The following is an 18,457-nucleotide window of genomic DNA, read 5'->3' as shown; positions in this document are numbered from 1 at the left end:
TCAGGTTTTCAGTAACTCCACCACTGGGTGGTCCATTTAAAAAAGACTGTTATTTTCTTGGGGGGGAGGGGTTGCTTTATCTAACACATTGGCTTCCGTAACTATTTTCTATTTCTGTAATTAAAGACAATGTGATTGTGATGGAAAATACGCTTATCACCTATTTTCATCACCAGTCACACTGTCTATCCCTAACACCAGGGCCAAAGCTCTGCCCGCTGTAACCTGGCCACGGCCACGGCCTTGGCCTCCTGAGTGCTGCCCTCCTCCACTCTGGCTCCCTGCAAACCCCTCTTGGCACTGCGGCCAGGGTGTCACACCACGCCCTGCACAGAACCTTCCAGGGCTACAAGCCTCACCCAGAGAACAGGCAGGGTATTCACCAGGCCCTGAACACTCCACCATCATCTCTCTGCCCCTCTTCTTCCCCCTTCCTTCCTCATGCCCCCCACCCCCAATTGCAGCCACACTGGCCCAACCCTCTGGTCACACTCCTGCCCGGGACCGCTGTACCTGCTATTCCCCCTGGAATACTCTTCCCAGGGCTTTAAGTATCCCGGAACAGTGCCTGAAATGTGTATCTTCGGCACCTAGTAAATCTATTTCCTCCAATGAAATAGACACAACTCTGAATCCAACTCGTGGGAGACATGATGTTATTTAACGAATCCCAAGCTAAACTGGAATATGGTACAAGATCCATTTTTCTTCAACAGCCCTTCTATAGAAAATATTAATTTGTTTTTTAGCATGTTTGCGACACCTGTGCCCAAGCATGGGAACTCAAGCAGCTGTCCCTCCAGGAGAGGGAGGCCGTACCTCGATCCTCAGGCTGTCGTGTTCCACGGTGAAGTCAAGCCTGGAAGGGGCCACGTCAAAAGTAATCCTCTCCCCTCTGTAGAACGGGATCTGGAAGGCAGCATGTCAACTGCTAAGAACCAACAGCCTGACGCCACCATCAGCATCAACATCAATCACCCAGCTGGCGGCCCTCAGAGGACCAGGGGCTCGGGACAAGCCGAAGAGAAACATCAGCCATCCCTGCTGCTGATTTCAAGAGCAGAAGCTGTGCGCCCTGTGCAGCTACGACGCAAGGGTCAAAGTCTCACTGTACCTTCAGGTCGAGTGTCCCGGGTCCAAAATGCTTGGGACGGGAAGGGTTTCTGAACCGGGGTTTCTTCTGATGGTGGAATACTTGCATGTCCATAATGAGACGTCTTGGGGATGGAATCCCACTTTGCTACTAATTCATGTTTCACATGCACCTTATACATACACTCTGAAGGTAATTTCAGGCAAAAAATTTTGTACATGAAACAAAATTTCACGGTGTGGAAAATCCTATCTGCGGCTATCTGCACTCAAAAAGTTGCTGATTTTGGCATATTTTGGGCTTTAGGCTTTTGGGTGGGGGATGCTCAAACTAGCAGGCCAACCCTGCTTCCTGTAACACTCAAACGGCACCCACACCCACTGTGGCCAAAGCATCCCAGACACACCCAGAACGGAGAGCTGCTTCACTCACCACAGTGTAGTCCCCGCTGGGCAAGGAATAGAAGGAAAAGGAACCGTCCTCTTTGGAGACCGCATAGCACAGATACACCAGGCTCTCGTCTGGGGGCTGGAACCCGGGCACTGGCGAGACGCTGCAGCCCAGGACATCCTACGCCGTGGGGAGAAAGAAAAACAAGACTGCCTTTCCCACTTCCACGTCCCGGTTACTGTCAAAGAGCCACAGCACGGGACAACCCTCCCAAGTTTTAGGCCACTCTATGTAAGTATTTCTGCAATCAAGCACAAGTTCAAAGAGATAAAAGGGACTGAAGTCTTCACAGGCAGGTTGAAGAGTTAAAAACCAACACGGTCTTAGGAAAAGCGACACGGCTGGTCTTTCTCTGCCATGGGTCACTGTTCTCGAGATACAGAGACAGAGGCTCCACCAGGCCAAGTGACTGGCCTGAGGGCACTGAACCCGGGGACTGTCCACCACCAGGGCACGCACCCAGTCTGCTGTTCTCAAAGCTGAGATGAAGCCTCTGCCTTCCTTTGCGCTCTAGCAATCTGTTCCTGCCGGTCAGCCCCCCCTCGCACCTGCTCACACAGTCTCTCCTGGTCTTTGCTTTGCTTACCTCTTTGGTCACTAGAGAAGAAAAGAGAAGAAACTTCACTCCTTTCATGGGCTCCCCGTCGCTCCGGACAGAGCCGGACACGTTGTAGCCAGCAACGACGAGGGGACTGGCCGCGTTGGCGTTGGAGTTGGTCACGCGCACCGTGGTGCTCGCCTGCACGAGAAGAAGCGCCCAGCGCACAGAACCCTCGCGAGGTGTCCAAAACCAGGACCAGGAAAAGTGACTGATTCAATCTATAAAAGCACATCTATAAGCCAACTATTTTTTAATGCTCAAAATGAAGCAAAAGGAGATGTGGCAGAAGGTAAATACCAATGATTTGTCTATGCAGTGGCATCCTCTGCATCAGGGCGGGCGTCCGGCACTGAGGGAAAGTTGCCACGTGGGACACCGCATCTTTTATCAGAGACCCTGGGTCCGCACCAGACCACAGTTCCTATCCAGCTTCCTGCTAATGCACACCCTGGGAGGCAGCAGCAGGAGCCGGCCCAAGTACTTGGGTCTGCATTTTGTCTATAATGGTCCTGTTTTACTTCTTTGAAACTTTTCCACCTTCTAAAATTTCTAATTGCTTCTCCTCCTTTATATTCCTGTGTTATGGCTTTCTAAAAAGAATGCTTTTCTTTTTTTTTTTTTTTCTGTGTTTAATGAGATATACATACATTCATTTTTGAGCTTTCTCATTCAACTACAATTCACAGAGAAAAGCACGCAATGCACGAACTTGCACAATCTAAACACACTATTCCAGGTAACCAACACCTGAAAGCAAACATCTCCGCACCCTCAGAGCCACCTCACACTCACCTCTGGTCACTAACCCCAAAGGCTCATCATTATTCTGACTTCTAACAGCATGCTTCACTTTAAAAATCACAATTTTAGGGGCCAGCACTGTGGTGCAGCAGGTTGATGCCCTGGCCTGAAGCGCTAGCATCCCATGTGGGCACCGGTTCTAGTCCTGGCTGCTCCTCTTCTAATCCAGCTCTCTGCTATGGCCTGGGATAGCAGTAGAAGACTGCCCAAGTCCTTGGGCCCTTGCACCCGTGTGGGAGACCTGGAAGAAGCTCCTGGCTCCTGGCTTTGGATGGGCACAGCTCCGGCCGTTGCAGCCATCTGGGGAGTGAACCATTGAATGGAAGACCTTTCTCTCTGTCTCTACCTCTCTCTGTAACTCTTTCAAATAAATAAAATAAATCTTCAAAAAAATCACAATTTTTATTAATAAACTCAAGGTCCTTTATGCATGTAATTAGAATACAAGATAAACCTTAAAATTTGTTCTACAAATATTATGTAAGTTCTTGAGTTTTAAATAAAAGATTTTTAAGCACTGCTCCAGAAGAGAAAAGTCCTGAAACCCTAAAGTCACAAACATTAAATAGATCCATGCAGATATAAAACTGTGCCAGCGGTTCAATCACTGCTTGGGACATCATATCCCCTATCAGAGGCCTTGGGTTCAAATCCTGGATGTACTTCCTACTCAGTTTCCCGCTAATGCACACCCAGGAAGGCCGCAAGTAGTGGCTCAAGTACCTGGATCCCTGCCACCCACAAGAGATGTAAATCAAGTCCCTGGCTCCCAGCTTTAGCCAGGCCCAGCTCCAGCTATCTGCGCGCATTTGGGAAGTAAACCAGAAGACAGAAGACCTCTCTATCTTTCACACAAATTAAATAAAACACAAAAAAGAAGCTATGCCATCAGTGTTACATGAGTAAAACCTAGAGAGGAAACACTAGAACACACTCTGTTCTTTAGCAAGAATGAGACAGCCTCAGAGCTAACACAAAAGCTGATGTGTCAAGATGTCCTTGAAGTCGTCGATATTTTTTCAAACAGCTATTACAGGACCTGACCTGTTTTCATTTTTATTATAAACTATTGCAGCCAAACAAAAAGTTATAAAGAATATCCTGAAGGGCACCTAAATGAGAAACACAAGAGCAGAACTACAAGCCAGGACCCTGAGATGCTCGAACTCCCTCTCCTCCTCCCTCCTCCATCAGGACCAGCATGGACATGGTGTGTGTCACTCCCGTGCGTGTCTTCAGTTTTCCTACATGAGACTGTACCCATCCATGGCATTATCACACACGTTTTTCATCATGCGTCCTTCAACTCTGCTTTTACATGTAGTCGCACTGGTGTGTGCAGCTCTGGTTCACTCTACACATCGCGTAATGGGTGCGGTATTCTGCTAGTAACAGCAAAGCTGCGATGAACACCAGTGTGCGCTACCCCTGGACACGCGAACAGCACTGTCTACACTGCTTGGTGTATTTATAGGTTTCTGTTGCAGACTGCAAGAAGAACAACAAACACATCTCATCAGGTCCTTCTGGTGTTGAATCAGCTTAAAATAGCGCCAGCTCCTAACAGACCTCTTTCACAGCAGGGAGACAAAGCTGTCACCTAAACTGAAATCGACACAAGCCGCGTCTGTTCTACCTTATAAATCTCACCAGTCAGGGGCACCGCTCTCTTCTCATCTACGGCTGCAAACACCCTAACATAGTCCCCAGGCAAGCTCATCATGGCACGGACAGGCACAGGGAAACGCTCACCTCTTTCAACGCCCAGGTCGGATGAGTTGCAAGGATTTCATAATCTCCAGGAAGAACTTTAAAAAATGCAAACCTGCAAAATACAACATGATGCTCGCGTTTCTCCAAATAATGTGAGTATTTCTAACTTCATGTCCAAGGGTGAGGAGCACAAAAAATGAGGTATGAATTATCACCATCTTACCACTAACTACTTGCAGGAGCATGAATGAAACTCAGTCCTTCACTGTACAAATCCACATCAAAGAGCACTGACTGAGCACTTACTGTATGCAAAGGGCTGTTTGCATACTGACAGGAGGGAGAAAGGCTCATGTTTTCCTTAATTGCAAGATTTCTGGCTTAAAACCAAGTCACTGTAGTTTAGCAGGGATCGGTCATGGAACATTCAACTGAGCTGGCAGAGGAGGTGGGCATGGATGGTCAAGGAGGAGACAAGTGCCTGGAGGAACAGAGGTGAGAAGGCCAGGGAGAGAACACATGCCTAGGCTGAGGTGGAGGCCAACACAAGACGTTACGTGTGATCAGGGCAGGTCAAATGATACCGGATTTTGAATCCTACATCGAAGTGTTCAGATCTGATATGAGAAACAAACACAAGCCATTCTGGGCTCTTGGGCAAAGCAATCGTGATGAGCCAGTGGCCCATGCAAGCACCATACAGCAGCTAGTCAATGTCTAAGAGCTACAGGTAAACAGGACCAGACCGAGCCGGGCTGAGGCCAGTGCCACAGCCAGGATTCTGACACGTTTAAGCCTAGGCTACTAGGGTGCAAGCCACTGGACCACAGAGGGCTAATTCTAGTGAAATGAACCATAAGAGGCATTGCCCTGCTTCTTCTATGGTGGCATTTCATGATTCCAGACGCTGCCTATAAGAGCTGGACAGGGCATGGAAACCACTTTGCTCCAATTCACTTGTGCCCTGGATTCTGGTCTTGGTAAGATTTAGGTTCCACTGCCTGCTCACGGTACACTCAGTGCTGAAAGTGACTGTCTCGAGGCAGATGGAAGGGATCGAGAAAGATCAAGTCACTCTTTCAGGTAAGGTCAACAGCAAATGACAGGGTGAACACCTCTCATCAGAAAATGTGAGATCTGAAGTGCTCCAAAATCCCAAACTTCCTGATGTCACAAGTGGAAAATTCCACACCACAGAGCTTTGCTTCATGCACAGAACTGTTAAAAATAGCCTATAAAATTACTTTCAAGTAATATGGATAAAATGTATAAGAAACACAAATAAATTTCATATTTATCCCTAAGATATCTCACTAATAAATACAAATGTTCAGGGCTGGCTCTGTGGCATAGTGGGTAAAGCCGCTGCCTACACTGCCATCATCCCATATGGGCGCCGGTTCGAGTCTCAGCTGCTATACTCTGATCCAGCTCTCTGCTATGGCCTGGGAAAGCAGCAGAAGATGACCCAAGTGCTTGGGCCCCTGAACCAGCATGGGAGATCCAGAAGAAGCTCCTGGCTCCTGGCTTCAGATCGGCACAGCTCCACCCGTTGCGGCCAATTGGGGAGTGAACTAGCTGATGGAAGACCTCTGTCTCTCTCTCTGCCTATCCCTTTCTCTCTCTGCAACTTTGATTTTCAAATAAATAAATAAATAAATCTTTAAAAAATGCAAATATCCAAAATTCCAAACATTCTGCACTTTTAGTCCCAAGTATCTGAGATAAGAGATACTCAACCTGTACTAACCAACCTAGGAAAAACACAGCTCCACATAGCACCTACAGACCTGGATTGACAAGGCACCCATCAAGTTCGAGTGAATGTTATTTCAAAAATGAAAATCATTTCAACAATAACTTTAAAATTGGATGACTTACTGACAGTCTCATTATACACTTCTATTTTGCAATTCAGTTTGTATGCTGACAGAATTAGTAATGATTTGAATGCTTTCAAAATTATCCGTTTGAAATATTCTAGCATTAATCTTGGCATAACTATCTAAACGTATTAAATAAATGCTTTAAATTTCACTCAGCAAAGTTAATTAAGTAATCATCAGTTCTAACAACAAAATGGTTTTGATGTAACAGTTATAGAATGATTTTTTAAAATCATAACTGAGCTGCCCTACACTGAACAAACATTTATGAAGCAAGTACGCCATGCCAGGCAGTTTTGGAACATTAACCTTCCCAGTAACCTAGGAGATACGTTCTACAGCTGTCTTCACTCGCATATGGGGAAACTGAGGCACGGGAAGATTAAACAACTTTCCCTAGGTCAAACAGCTATCAGACTGCTGTGCTCCAGAACCAGGCCCAACTGGTAAATGAAGGCCTACTTTAAATGAAGTGCCAGGTGCTCTATGGGCATTGGCTCACATCAAATCACCCCATCAATGCTAAGCGCTATGAGCCAATGACTTCCATTTCGCAGCTAGGACACTGGGAGGTGGCATTGTGGTACAGTGGGTTAAGCTGCCCTTCGCAATGCGTGTACCCCACTTCAGAATGTCATTCAAGTTCTGGCTGCTCCACTTGCAATCCAGCTCCCTGCTAATGTACCTGGGAAGGCTGTAGGTGATGACCTAAGTACTTGGGCCCCTGCCACCCACGTGGGACACCCAGGTAGAGTTTTGTGCTCCTAGCTTTGTCCTGGCCCAGCCACCCGCTGAGTGAACCAGTAGACAGGTCTCTCTCTAACTCTCCCTCCATCTCTGTCTCTGCCATTCAGGTACAAATAAATAAATAAATAAATCTTTTTATAAAAAAGTCAAAGGAAACTTGGGGGCTTTGAGGGATATGAACTTGCTCGAAGTTGGGCCCAAACCAGGACATGAACCCAGGTCTCTCTAAATCCACAGCCCCCTCAACCAGGGGCGACAGGACACCACTCACTTTCCACCGGGCTGCGTCACCGTGGACTGGATCTTCGCCTCAGTGCCCGTGCTCCTCAGAGACACCTGCACGCCTGCGGGCCCCAAGGGCTGCCCTTTGCTGAGCACCTGTGTGGAGATGGTGGTTAGTTCCCGCCAGCAGCAAAGCTCTCTCCTCTCAAAAAACGTGGGCAGTCCTGACCCGCCTCCCCAGGAGGGGCCCGGAACCTTCTTTGGGTCTAGGACCCCTTTGCCAAGAGGGGCTCATCAGGGATGCCCTGTCCAAGGGTGGGGTGGAGGAGGGAAGGCTAACAGGAAAATACAAGTTCCTTTCACTGAATCTAAGATATCCTCAGCTGAAAACACACCCTGAGTTCATAGACCACCAAGAAAGAAAAAGACCCAAGACCCCCGTCTCTAACGAGAAACCCACACCTAAAGCTGGGACCGAATGGGCCTCATCTTCATGTGAAGAAATGAACCCAGCGTGAAGAAAACGATGGCCAGGACATCTGAGCTTCTCAGCCCGGGGCACCGCATGGAGGGGAGAGAGAAAAACTCTCCCGAGAACCTGAACCAGGAGCTGGCACTCACTCCCAGTCAGCAGCCTACGTTCACGCTGCCAGGAGCCCAAGAGGTCTCCGAGCTTCCCGTTCCAGCACCGAGAAGGCTGCCCGGTGAGTGGCAGAAGCACATGCGAGTCCCTCTGACATGAGCTGCCGGCAGGCCACCAGCAGAGGTGCTAACAGGCCAGGCGCCCGAGAGACGCACGCTGCCAGCTCCGCGCCCCCACAGGAGCCCGTTCCAGGCAGTCACACGCCCAGGGCAGGGGGCGAGGGCCGGCAACCTAATCCTGACTCCTAGATACACGCCAACCTAGCGTCATGCTCGCTCTGCGGGTCTCGTGTGGGCTCCCCCGGGGGAAAAAACACTCCAGATTTTTCCAGGTTAAGAGAGGGCCCAGTGCACACGACGCAGCACACGTCAGAAACAATAAAGGGTCTGAGGCCACACCTTTCCGTTCACAGAGAAGCCCGTGAAGACGAAGTTGATGTCCCCGCCCTTGGTGCAGATGTCGTTGACGCCATCCACGTACAGCTCCACGTTCGTCGGCTCTGGGGAACGCAGCAGGGGAGGGGGCAGGAACGGGGTACAAGAAACCAGGGGAACGTTTATTCCAGGACACAGACAAACTAGCTAGAGCACATTTCGTTCTGCATTTGAACACGGATGTGATTCAAATCTCAATGCTTAAGTCTGAAGGTACCCAGAGCAACGGCTCCCTCCCGCCTGTGCCTCCCGGGCCCCGGGCTCTCCCTGACTCAGAGGCAGCGGAGTTGAGAGTACAAACAGAGCCCAGTCCTCCTGATGACCTCCAGCTCAGAGTCCCACTGAAAGCTCAGTAAGCACCGAAACAGGTTTGCTGAATGTTTGGCCTGGACTGGGCACCAAGCCATATTCACTGAATCTGCACAACTTCGAGATCTGACTGTTCTGAGGGTAAACTGAGGCACAGAACAGTGAGTGACAGAGCTCCAATCCGATCCTCCAAAGCTGGCCCCAGATCTGCCTCCTGACCAAGCTCATGAATTCATGTTCAACACATGTTAAACCCCTACTCAACAAAAATGCAGGGGCTGGCACTGTGGCGTAGCAGGTAAAGCCACAGCCTGCAACTCTGGCATCTCTTGGGGGGCGCTGGTTCGAGATCCAGCTGTTCTACTTCTGATCCAGCTCCCTGCTAATGGCCTAGGAAAGCAGCAGAGGATGGCCCAAGTGCTTGTGACCCTGCACCCATGTGGAAGACCCGGAAGAAACTCCGGGCTCCTGGCTTGGGCCTGGCCCAGCCCTGGCCATTGTGGCAATTTGGGGGGCGAAACAGTGGATGGCAGATCTCTCTTTCTCTGTCTCTCCCTCCCTCTAACTCTTTTAAATAAATAAAATAAGGCTTTTTGAAAGAATGTAAATATATATGCACCCAAATGCATGGTCAAGGGTGCACACCTGAGCACTTTCCTTGGTGGCCAGACCATGGAGCAGTACCAGTGCCCACCAACAGCAGAATGGCCCGAGACCTTTTACATTGCTGCATCAGGGTTTTCTGCAGCAAAGAGGATGACCAAGAGCTACACATAATACAGACGAATACACAAACAATACAGACAGAAACCAGGTTCAAAACAGCACCCTGGGGATTCCACTTATACAAAGAATTCATAACTTAGGAAGGTCAGGGTGGTGGGCACTGGCAGAGGGCGTGGCTAATGAGCATCTGGGACCTGGGCGGTGGTGACATGGGTGTGTGCACTTTGTGAAAACCAATCAGGCAATACCCTTACACGGAGGGCCTTTCTCTGGAAGTGTGTGTAACCCCAGGAGAAAGCTGATCAGGCAGAAGGGGGAGGGACACAAAACACTCCCACAGGCCACTGATCTCTAACCTCTGCTTCCACCACTGACTGGCTGGATTCTCCTTCAGCTTTCTAGAATGTACGGGCAGCCACCCCCGACTGCAAGTTGAGAAGGAGTTTCTCTAGCTTCCCTCACGGAGCCGCTCAGCTGTGGGCTGAGCTCCCCATGACCTCTGAGATGGCAGGGACTAAATCCTCCCTTCTCTGTTGCACGGCAAACCTGATAGGAGCCACTGTGCCCTCCCTCCACGCCCCCCACTGCGCAACAAGCTATGGGCTGGGATTACCCACTGACTCTACCGAAATGACAAGTCCAAGTCCCTCCTCTTCAAAAACATCAGTCACCTCCAAACAGAAGCCTCTCCTCTGATCTCAAATCCATTCCCAACTTCTCCAACTGTGCCTCAGGCCAGTGTGGAGCGTGAGTTTGTATGTGAGCAGAAGGGGCTGTTTTTAAGCATCGAGTGCTTGCTAATTAACGCACCACAGGTTCTGAACACTTATGATCGGCCCATGATCGCTCCAAGTACCCTGTGGGGCAGGCTCTGTAGCTACCCTGACTCCCCAGTGAGGAGACGGAGGCTGCTACAGGACAAGTTAACTGCCCGAGGTCGGCGCGTGGCCGGTGAGGCGCAAGGCCGCCAGAACTTCTGATCTCTTAAGAGACGTGAATCTGGATTTGTTACGCGTTGCGATTAATTCAGTAAAAAGATCAAACACACACCCAAAATACTGAAAGAGCTAAAAAGGAAGGCACCCTGGGACAGGAACAAAGTCCCCTCTCCTGGTTCTGCCCTGTTCTAGCGCAAGGTCATGAGAGGAACGGCAAAGGCAGACTTTCCAAGAAGAGGTAGAGCACGAGAGAAGATGCCTGTTTGAAGAAGGACGACAGAAGCCGTGAGGCGGATCTCAGGGAAACCACAACTGAAGTGGCATGGCAAACGCAGAACCACAAAACCCTCTCCCACACGACGCCCGAATCCCCACCACGCCAAGTCTGTGCACTCTGCCAGCCGGAGTCAGTACTGTGCATCGATGGAACCCCTCCCAAAACACGGTTAACTCACCAAAACTCCACCCCAGGGGGGGCTCGATCTTCAAGATGAAATCCCCCTACAAGGAGAAAAAAAAGTGGAATTTGAAAGAATGAGCACTGGTGAGCCTGGGTTAATCTAGTTTGGTGCTCGCATTTAATCTAAAACTTGTCCACCTGAAATGAAATTCTACCAGTAAGCGGTGTTCAGAACACCAGGGAGCACCTCGCTGCCCTTCAGGTACCCTAAGCTGCAGCTAAGCACCAGAAGATTCTGCTGAACCAACCAGAACACCCAGGGCTGAGCTGCACCTGTGGGGGCCAAGCACAGACACCCACCGTCTTCTGACACTGAATAGACCATGAGAGCCTCACATGCCTATAGCTGCAAGGGTTGGAGCAAACCCTTAGAAATTAAAGATAGTTCTTAAAAGCTAGATTGTACTCAGCAACATTTTTTTTTTACAGTTAAGACTTCTTTTTCCAAAAGTTTATTTATTTTTTGTTATGTATTTATTTGAAAGGCAGAGCAATAAAGAGAAAGGCCTTCCATTCACATGGTTCAGTCCCCAAATGATTGCAGCTACCAGGGCTTGGCCAGGTCAAAGCCAGGAGGCCAGAACTCAATCCAGGTCTCTCACAGGGGTGACATTGGCCCAAGTACTTGAGCCATCATATGCTGCCTCCAGGGTGCACAATAGCAGGAAGCTGGAATTAGCAGCAGAGGCAGGACTAAAACTCAGGCACTCTGATATAAAATGCAGATATCCCAAGGGGTGGCTTAACCCAGGGTGCCACAGTGCCTGGCTCTTCATGTTTTATAAATGCATCAATCTTGGGGCTGGCACTGTGGCATAGTGGGTAAAGCCACTGCCTAAAGTGCTGGGATCCCATAGAGGTGCCGGTTTGAGTCCCAGCTGCCTCACTTCCAAACCAGCTCTCTGTTATGGCCTGGGAAAGCAGTCCTTAGGCCCCTGCACCCACGTGGGAGACCCAGAAGAAACTCCTGGCTCCTGGCTTCAGATCAGCACAGCTCCAGCCGTTGCAGCCATCTGGGGAGTGAACCAGTGGATGAAGACCTCTCCCCGTCTCCCTCTCTCCCTCCCTCCCTGCCTCCCTCCCTCTCTCTCTCTCTAGCTCTCCCTCTCTCTCTCTCTCTCTCTGCTTCTGCGTCTCTTTAACTCTGCCTTTCAAATAAATACATAAATCTTTAAAAAACAAATCAATCTCAAGAAACCAAAATTGGGGTGGGTGCTATGGCACAGCAGGTTAAGCCACCATGTAGGATGCCCTCATTCCATACTGGAGTGCCTGGTTTGAGTCTTGGCTACTCCATGCTTCCAATCCAATTTCCTGCTGATGTGCCTGGGAAACAGCAGATGGAAGATGGAGTGAACTGGTGGATGGAAGATCTCTTTCCCTTTGTCTCTCCCTCTCTGTCACTTGGCCTTTCAAATAAATAAATCTAAAAGAAAAAAAAAAATTGAGACCTAGCTAGTTTACCTCTAGAAATCAATCCCATACACCATATTTATGGTGGTCATTAATAATAATTTAAGGGGAGAGCTGTGGCACAGCAGGTAAAGCTACCACCTGCGGTGCTCGCATCGCATATGGGTGCCAGTTCAAGTCCTGGCTGCTCCACTTCTGATTCAGCTCTCTGCTTTGGCCTGGGAAAGCAGTAGAAGATGGCCCAAGTGCTTGGGCCCCTGCACCCACATGGGAGACCCAGAAGAAGCTCCTGGCTCCTGGCTTTGGATCAGCCCAGCTGTCCATTGCGGCCATTTGGGGAGTGCACCAGCGAATGGAAGACCTCTCTATCTCTGTCTCTCTCTGCTTCTGCCTCTTGGTGACTCTGCCTTTCAAATAAATAAGTACATATTTTTAAATAATAATAATTTGAAGCTTGAGAAAAGGCTGTATGTCCATCAATACAAAAGTAAATAAATTCTGATTTGGTTTGATGATATGTAATGCAGTCCTCAAAAAGGCAGCAGATCTGCATAGCTGTGGATGCTGAAAGCAAGCAAGGGAAAAACTGAAATTTACCTTAGAGAATGCTTTCATTATCACAGGGGGGAAATCCGAATGATACCCACAGTTTGAGTCCATTTGTATTTAAAAAAAAAAAAACTCAAAGCTATGTAGAATGACTCTCTCTGCAACTTCCTATGAATCTATTTCCAACTAAAAAGCTAATATGTGGGGGGGGGGGGTGATACTGTTTCAGAAGAGCGCGTGTGTGCACCTATTTGTGTACATGCAAATGCATGTGCACTTGTGGACATCCGGATAACTATAAATAGAAAGCAACCCGTTAGGGCACACACTCTAATGGCTCTCAAAGGTTATCACTGCAGAGGGAGGTAGTGAGATTAGGGGGAAAGGGTACAAAGTAACCTCAGGTACTGCCAAAGACCCTGGGTTTTTGTTTTTGTTTTGCCAGAAAGCTCATGAGTTTACCTATTACTCGCATTAATGCTAACGATATTACTAATATTTTTAGCTGCACACAAATAAAGGGTTCTATTGAATCAAATTCTCAACCCTGCCTCTATGGGTACCAGGGCTGTTCTGGGCAGCACCACAGGGTGCTTAGGTTCACTGGGTACCTGCAGCACCCCCCCACCCCCACCCCAGACAGCTACAATGATCAACAGTGTCTCTAGACACTGCCACATGTTCCTGGAGACACAGAGACCACTGTGCCCAAACAAGCGGCTGATGAGTCATCTCCCCCAGAATTTGGCTGGCACTGCCGTAGTCCACTCATTGTCTGCAAAAGAAACGAACGTGTGCTACTCTGGGAAAGGCCATTCTGCTTCGCACAGCCCTGCGGGGTGCACAGACTACTTCCCATCATAAAAGCAGGGTGGTAAACCTCAAGCGCTCCCTCGCCTTACCTTATCGTACAAGGGGATCATGAAGTAACCGTTGTTAGGGGCACAGTCTGTCTGGTATTTCAAAGTCCCATGCTTGGTGTACAACTTTATCTGGAAAGGAAGGAAAGAATGCATGAGTCATACTCCTACACAGGTATCGCCTTTGAGAACCAACCATGTCCGCTACTCCTGCAGGCACTCAGAAAAGACGCATTCGCTGAAGACCTTCCAGATCCCGGCTAGCGACACTGGCCTTAAGGGATGGAGGGAAGCAGACAAAGTCTCCCAGAAATAAAGTGACCACAGCTTTTTCACCTTGCAAACCATCTAAGGCCTATCCCAGACACTTTTTGGTTTACTTTAGTGGCTGTCTGCTGTTCATTTAAGTTTCTGGGCCTAAAGCAAAAAAATGCTTAAAAGAATTATTTATTCATTGGAAAGGCAGTGAGGGGAGGGGTGGGTAGGAAGGGGCAGATCTTCCATCCATTGCTCGCTCCCCAAATGGCCACAACAGTCGGGGCTTGGCCAGGCCAAAGCCAGGAGCCTGGCACTCCATCCAGGTCTCCCACATGAGTGGTAGGGGCCCAGGCACTTGGGCCATCTTCCACTGCTTTTCCAGGCACATAAGCAAGGAGTTGGATAGGAAGTGGAGCAGCCGGGACTCAAACCAGCACCACATGAGATGCCAGCATCATAGGTGGCAGCTTCATCTACTCCACTGCACCGGCCCCTTAAGGCACATTTTCAATTTCTGCTGTTAGTGGGCGCTTGCTACAATGCAGATTCCTGCACCCCACCTCATTTTCTCAGCTAGAAGTCTGGGGTGGGGGCCACGGATATGCATGATGAACCTCAAGTGATTCCATATCCTTGGAGGTACATTCATCTAGAAACCTAATTTTCTCTTTTACTTTCATTCTCTGAGCAAAAAATAGATCAGGAGGGCATCTAATAGACATCCTCTCCTCAAGGGCTCTCTAAAACTCTCCCATTTGAACCATCACCAGACACAAGCAATTAACCCACTAAGATTAGCTCGAGCAGTTATCTGGGTCTTCCACATACTATGTGCCCTTGGCTAAGTCCCTTAACCTCCTGAGGTTCCCCTTCTTCCTGGCTAAAAAGAGCACCACTGCTCTTCATGATAGCAGTACAGGGCTGAAGAGAGGGCAGCTTGTGTAACAATTCAGTAGCTCTGAAGAAAAGAGCAACACAGGGTGGTCAGGAGGGCACAGACTGGGTTCAAGGAAAACCCCCGATCTCCCCAGCACAACTCAAGGACACAAGCCTGTTTCTACATCTGCAAAAGGGAGCAGTTGGGTCTGATGATGTCTAACAGCCTCACCTCTAAAATATTAAGGCTCTGTGACCGTGATTCAGAAATGACAGGAGTCGGGGACTAGCGCTGTGGCAAAGTGAGATAAGCTGCCGTCGGCAACACTGGCTTCCCACATCTAAGTGCCAGTTCAAGTCCCAGCTGTTCCACTTCCAATCCAGCTTCCTGCTAATGCACCTGGGAAGGTAGCGGACAATGGCCCAAGTGCTCAGGTCCCTGCCACCCATGTGGGAGACAGGGATGGAGTTCACTTCCACCTGGACCAGCCCTAGCCAATGCAGCCATTTGGGGAGTAAGCCAGCAGGTGGAAGATCTCTGTCTCTCTCTCTCCTTCAAATAAATAAACCTTAAAAAAAAGACGAGTCCAACCTTCCCAGCTAAGCCCATGCATAAAGCAACAAGCTAGCAATACGCACCTGTGTAGAATAACACACAGACTAAATTCTCTGTGGGCAATACCCACAGTGTCCACGCCACAGTGCCTGGGACCCTGTCTCCTTTACTGTAGACATCCAATAGATCCTCAATGCATTTGTCACGAGCCATCAAGAACTTGCTATGCAAGCACTTCAAGCAGGGATTGGAAAATCACCAGCTTCCAGGAGCTGCAGAGGCAGCGCCAACGTTCATTCATCTGAAGGGGTTCGGATACATCAGCAACTCAAGCCACGTTCCACAGCCTAAAGAACAGAGGGCTCTCCAGAGAACTCAGGGCTCCTGTTTTTAATCTGAAGTCTCCTGTTTCTCAAACTATTAGCAAGCAATATAATTTTTCTTACTTACAGGTTACTATCAAAGAACAGAATGCCAGTCCCAGGAAACAGAGATTTTTGTCTGCTCTGTTCACAGCACTGCTACATCCCCAATGCTGGCTCCAGAACCTGGGTGCCTGCCACCCACAGGGGAGACTCAAATTGAGTTGCTGGCTCCTAGCTTCAGCCTCGTGTTTGGAGAGTGAACCAGCAGATGGGAGATCCACTTCTCCTTGCCTCCAACTCTCTTCCAAACCAATTTTCAAAAATGAGCAAAAGTTTCTAAGAAAAGAGTTGCTACCTGGAAGAATGTGATGTCAAAATACCCCAAATGCAAAAGGGAAGGAAGCTGAAGAGTGAAGGCAGTTATGTTGGAGCCATAAAACACAATCGAGGAGTAAGTGGGAAATATCTTCATTATTTATACTTCATTCATAAAGGAGCAAGCATGACATGGGATGGCAATACAAACCCACATCAAGACTACATGTATGAAATGCCCGATTTCATAAGCAGAAATTAGGCAAGCATGAGTGTCTCAACCCATGAGAAAAGGCAGCCCTTAGGATCAAGGAACACACCTGGTTCCTGGCCACAAACCTGGCTCTCTGCTCTCAAGGTCACTATGAGCACTGCAGGTAGGGGTGCCCCCACCTGCCTTTCCCTCCCTCCCAGAGCCCCAGGAAACCACAAGCAGCAGCAAGCTTCCCAAGGCAGCTTCTGAAAGGCCCTGGGCCCACATCCTAGGGGGTGGCCCAGGCAGCGGGCAACATGTACCTGGCACAGCCCAGTAGCCCGGCCACTGCCGGTGGGCAGATCTGCTGAAGAACTCAACCTCTTACAGAGAGAGAGGGTAGGGGAGCAGCAGAGGGGCCCTGAAATGAGATCGGGGGCCCCCTCAGGGAAGACACAGCATTGGATTCTGCTGCTTCTGTTCCCACACCATCTTACAGGCACAAAATGAGGATTTGGAGCAAGGCCAAGGCCAAGGCTTCCTGGAGTTGGAATCAACTTTCCCCCATTCCCTCCCAGTCAGCAACTATGCAAGAGCACAGTGGCTCAAACCTTCCCCCACAGCACTGGGGCAGCTCAGAGGTGCCCTGGGAAGGCTTCTGGGGTCTCACTCTGCATCCCCTGCCTCTCTGCGGTCTCTCAAATCCCCTCCCAGGCACCTGTTCTTTGCCTCTTCCGTTTCCCTTCCCCTCCCAAAAAAAGAGGCCCAGCCCACCCTCCCTCCCATCTACCCTGACATGTGACCTCTAACCCCTACCTCCATCCATGCCCCCTCCTCTGTAGCTTTCTGGGTCATGACCCCTCGGGGCTGATCCTCTCAGAAGAGGGCACGAATACCTCCAATGTAACTGATAACCACCCAGCAAGGCAAGTGGGGCAGCGGACCACTCTCCGTCTTCAAGGACATAAAAATACAGACTGCCAGCCCCCAAGATCCCAGGATACTGGATCAGCAGCTGGGGCTGGCATTCGGCCCAGCAGTCAAGACATAGCCTGGGATGCCTGCAGCTCTTGTCAAGAGTGCCTGGGCTCAAGTCCCGTCTCTGCTTCCCAGTCCAGATTCCTGTTCAAGTGCACCCTGAAGGCAGCAGTAGCTGGGGCCGTGCCACCCATATGGGAGACCCAGATTGAGTTCTGGGTCCCCAGCTTCAGTCTGGCCCAACCTGGGCTGCTGGGAGCACTTAGGGAATGAACCGGCAGATGGAGGATCTCTCTCTCTCTCTGCTCTCTCTTCCTTTCAAATAAAATGAAAAGGACAATTTAAATCTTTTAAAAGCATCCCAGGGGTCTGAAGGAGCACTGGATTGGACACGTGACCTTTAAGGTTTTGGAGTATGGTCTGCGGAGATCTGAGCTTCAGGGGGTCCCGTTCAAGGGGATCCGGGACTACGGTTTCAAGAAGTGGGGTCTGCGTCTCAGGCGACTTGGGATCTGAATTTTGAGGGCGTGGGGTACGGGCTCCGCGGATCTTGGGTATGGATGGTGGGGCTTGGGTTCTGAAAATCTGTCAGAGCGCACTCTGAAGAATGTGGGGCATGGCACCCCCTTACTCCGTAGCCGGACCCCACGACTAAAACCTCCCCTTCCAACGCGTCTGGAAAAGCAGACGCTGCCAGAAGGCAAGGACTCCGACCACTGGGGGCCGGCGTCGCAGGCGAGCCCGGTGCGGCCCACGGTCCCCACGCGAGGGCGGGCGCTCACCTCGATAAGCGAGTAGTTGATCTCTACGTCCGACTTCACGAAGCCCCCGCAGCCCACCACGATGTCCTCCGAGCCGTGCGCCGGACCCACGCCGCTCAGCAGCAACACCGCAACGGCGGCCACCACCGCGGGCCCCGGCGGCCCAGCGCCCCAGCCCGCCCGCATGGCCCAGCCGCCCCCCGCCAGACCCTCCGCAGGCCGCCCGGTCCCGCCCCTCACACCGCACGCTGCCTGTTCCTTCCTCCTCTCAGCCTGGCTGACAGCCAGGCCCCGCCCCGCCGCGCAGGCG

The 18,457-nt window shown here is 50.1% G+C and overlaps 1 protein-coding gene across 1 annotated transcript in view; it reads right to left on the bottom strand.

The window, feature by feature from the left end:
• LOC100345328 (BOS complex subunit NOMO1) overlaps positions 1-18,420 on the bottom strand; it is a 58,804-nt gene extending 40,384 nt beyond the window's left edge. Inside the window, exons 1-9 of the mRNA XM_008257790.4 lie at positions 18,169-18,420; positions 13,888-13,977; positions 11,019-11,064; positions 8,555-8,655; positions 7,563-7,669; positions 4,698-4,770; positions 2,130-2,282; positions 1,526-1,663; positions 820-909 (exon numbers count right to left, since the gene is read on the bottom strand). Of these exons, the coding sequence (XP_008256012.3) occupies positions 820-909; positions 1,526-1,663; positions 2,130-2,282; positions 4,698-4,770; positions 7,563-7,669; positions 8,555-8,655; positions 11,019-11,064; positions 13,888-13,977; positions 18,169-18,333 (963 nt within the window). The 5' untranslated portion in view covers positions 18,334-18,420. The remainder of the gene's footprint in view (positions 1-819; positions 910-1,525; positions 1,664-2,129; positions 2,283-4,697; positions 4,771-7,562; positions 7,670-8,554; positions 8,656-11,018; positions 11,065-13,887; positions 13,978-18,168) is intronic.
• Positions 18,421-18,457: the final 37 nt, after the last annotated feature.

Source organism: Oryctolagus cuniculus, chromosome 19, assembly GCF_964237555.1.
Source record: "Oryctolagus cuniculus chromosome 19, mOryCun1.1, whole genome shotgun sequence".
NCBI classification, from domain to species: Eukaryota; Metazoa; Chordata; class Mammalia; order Lagomorpha; family Leporidae; genus Oryctolagus; species Oryctolagus cuniculus.
The sequence above is the reverse complement of the archived record's forward strand: the minus strand, read 5'-3'. Positions and strand labels throughout refer to the sequence as shown.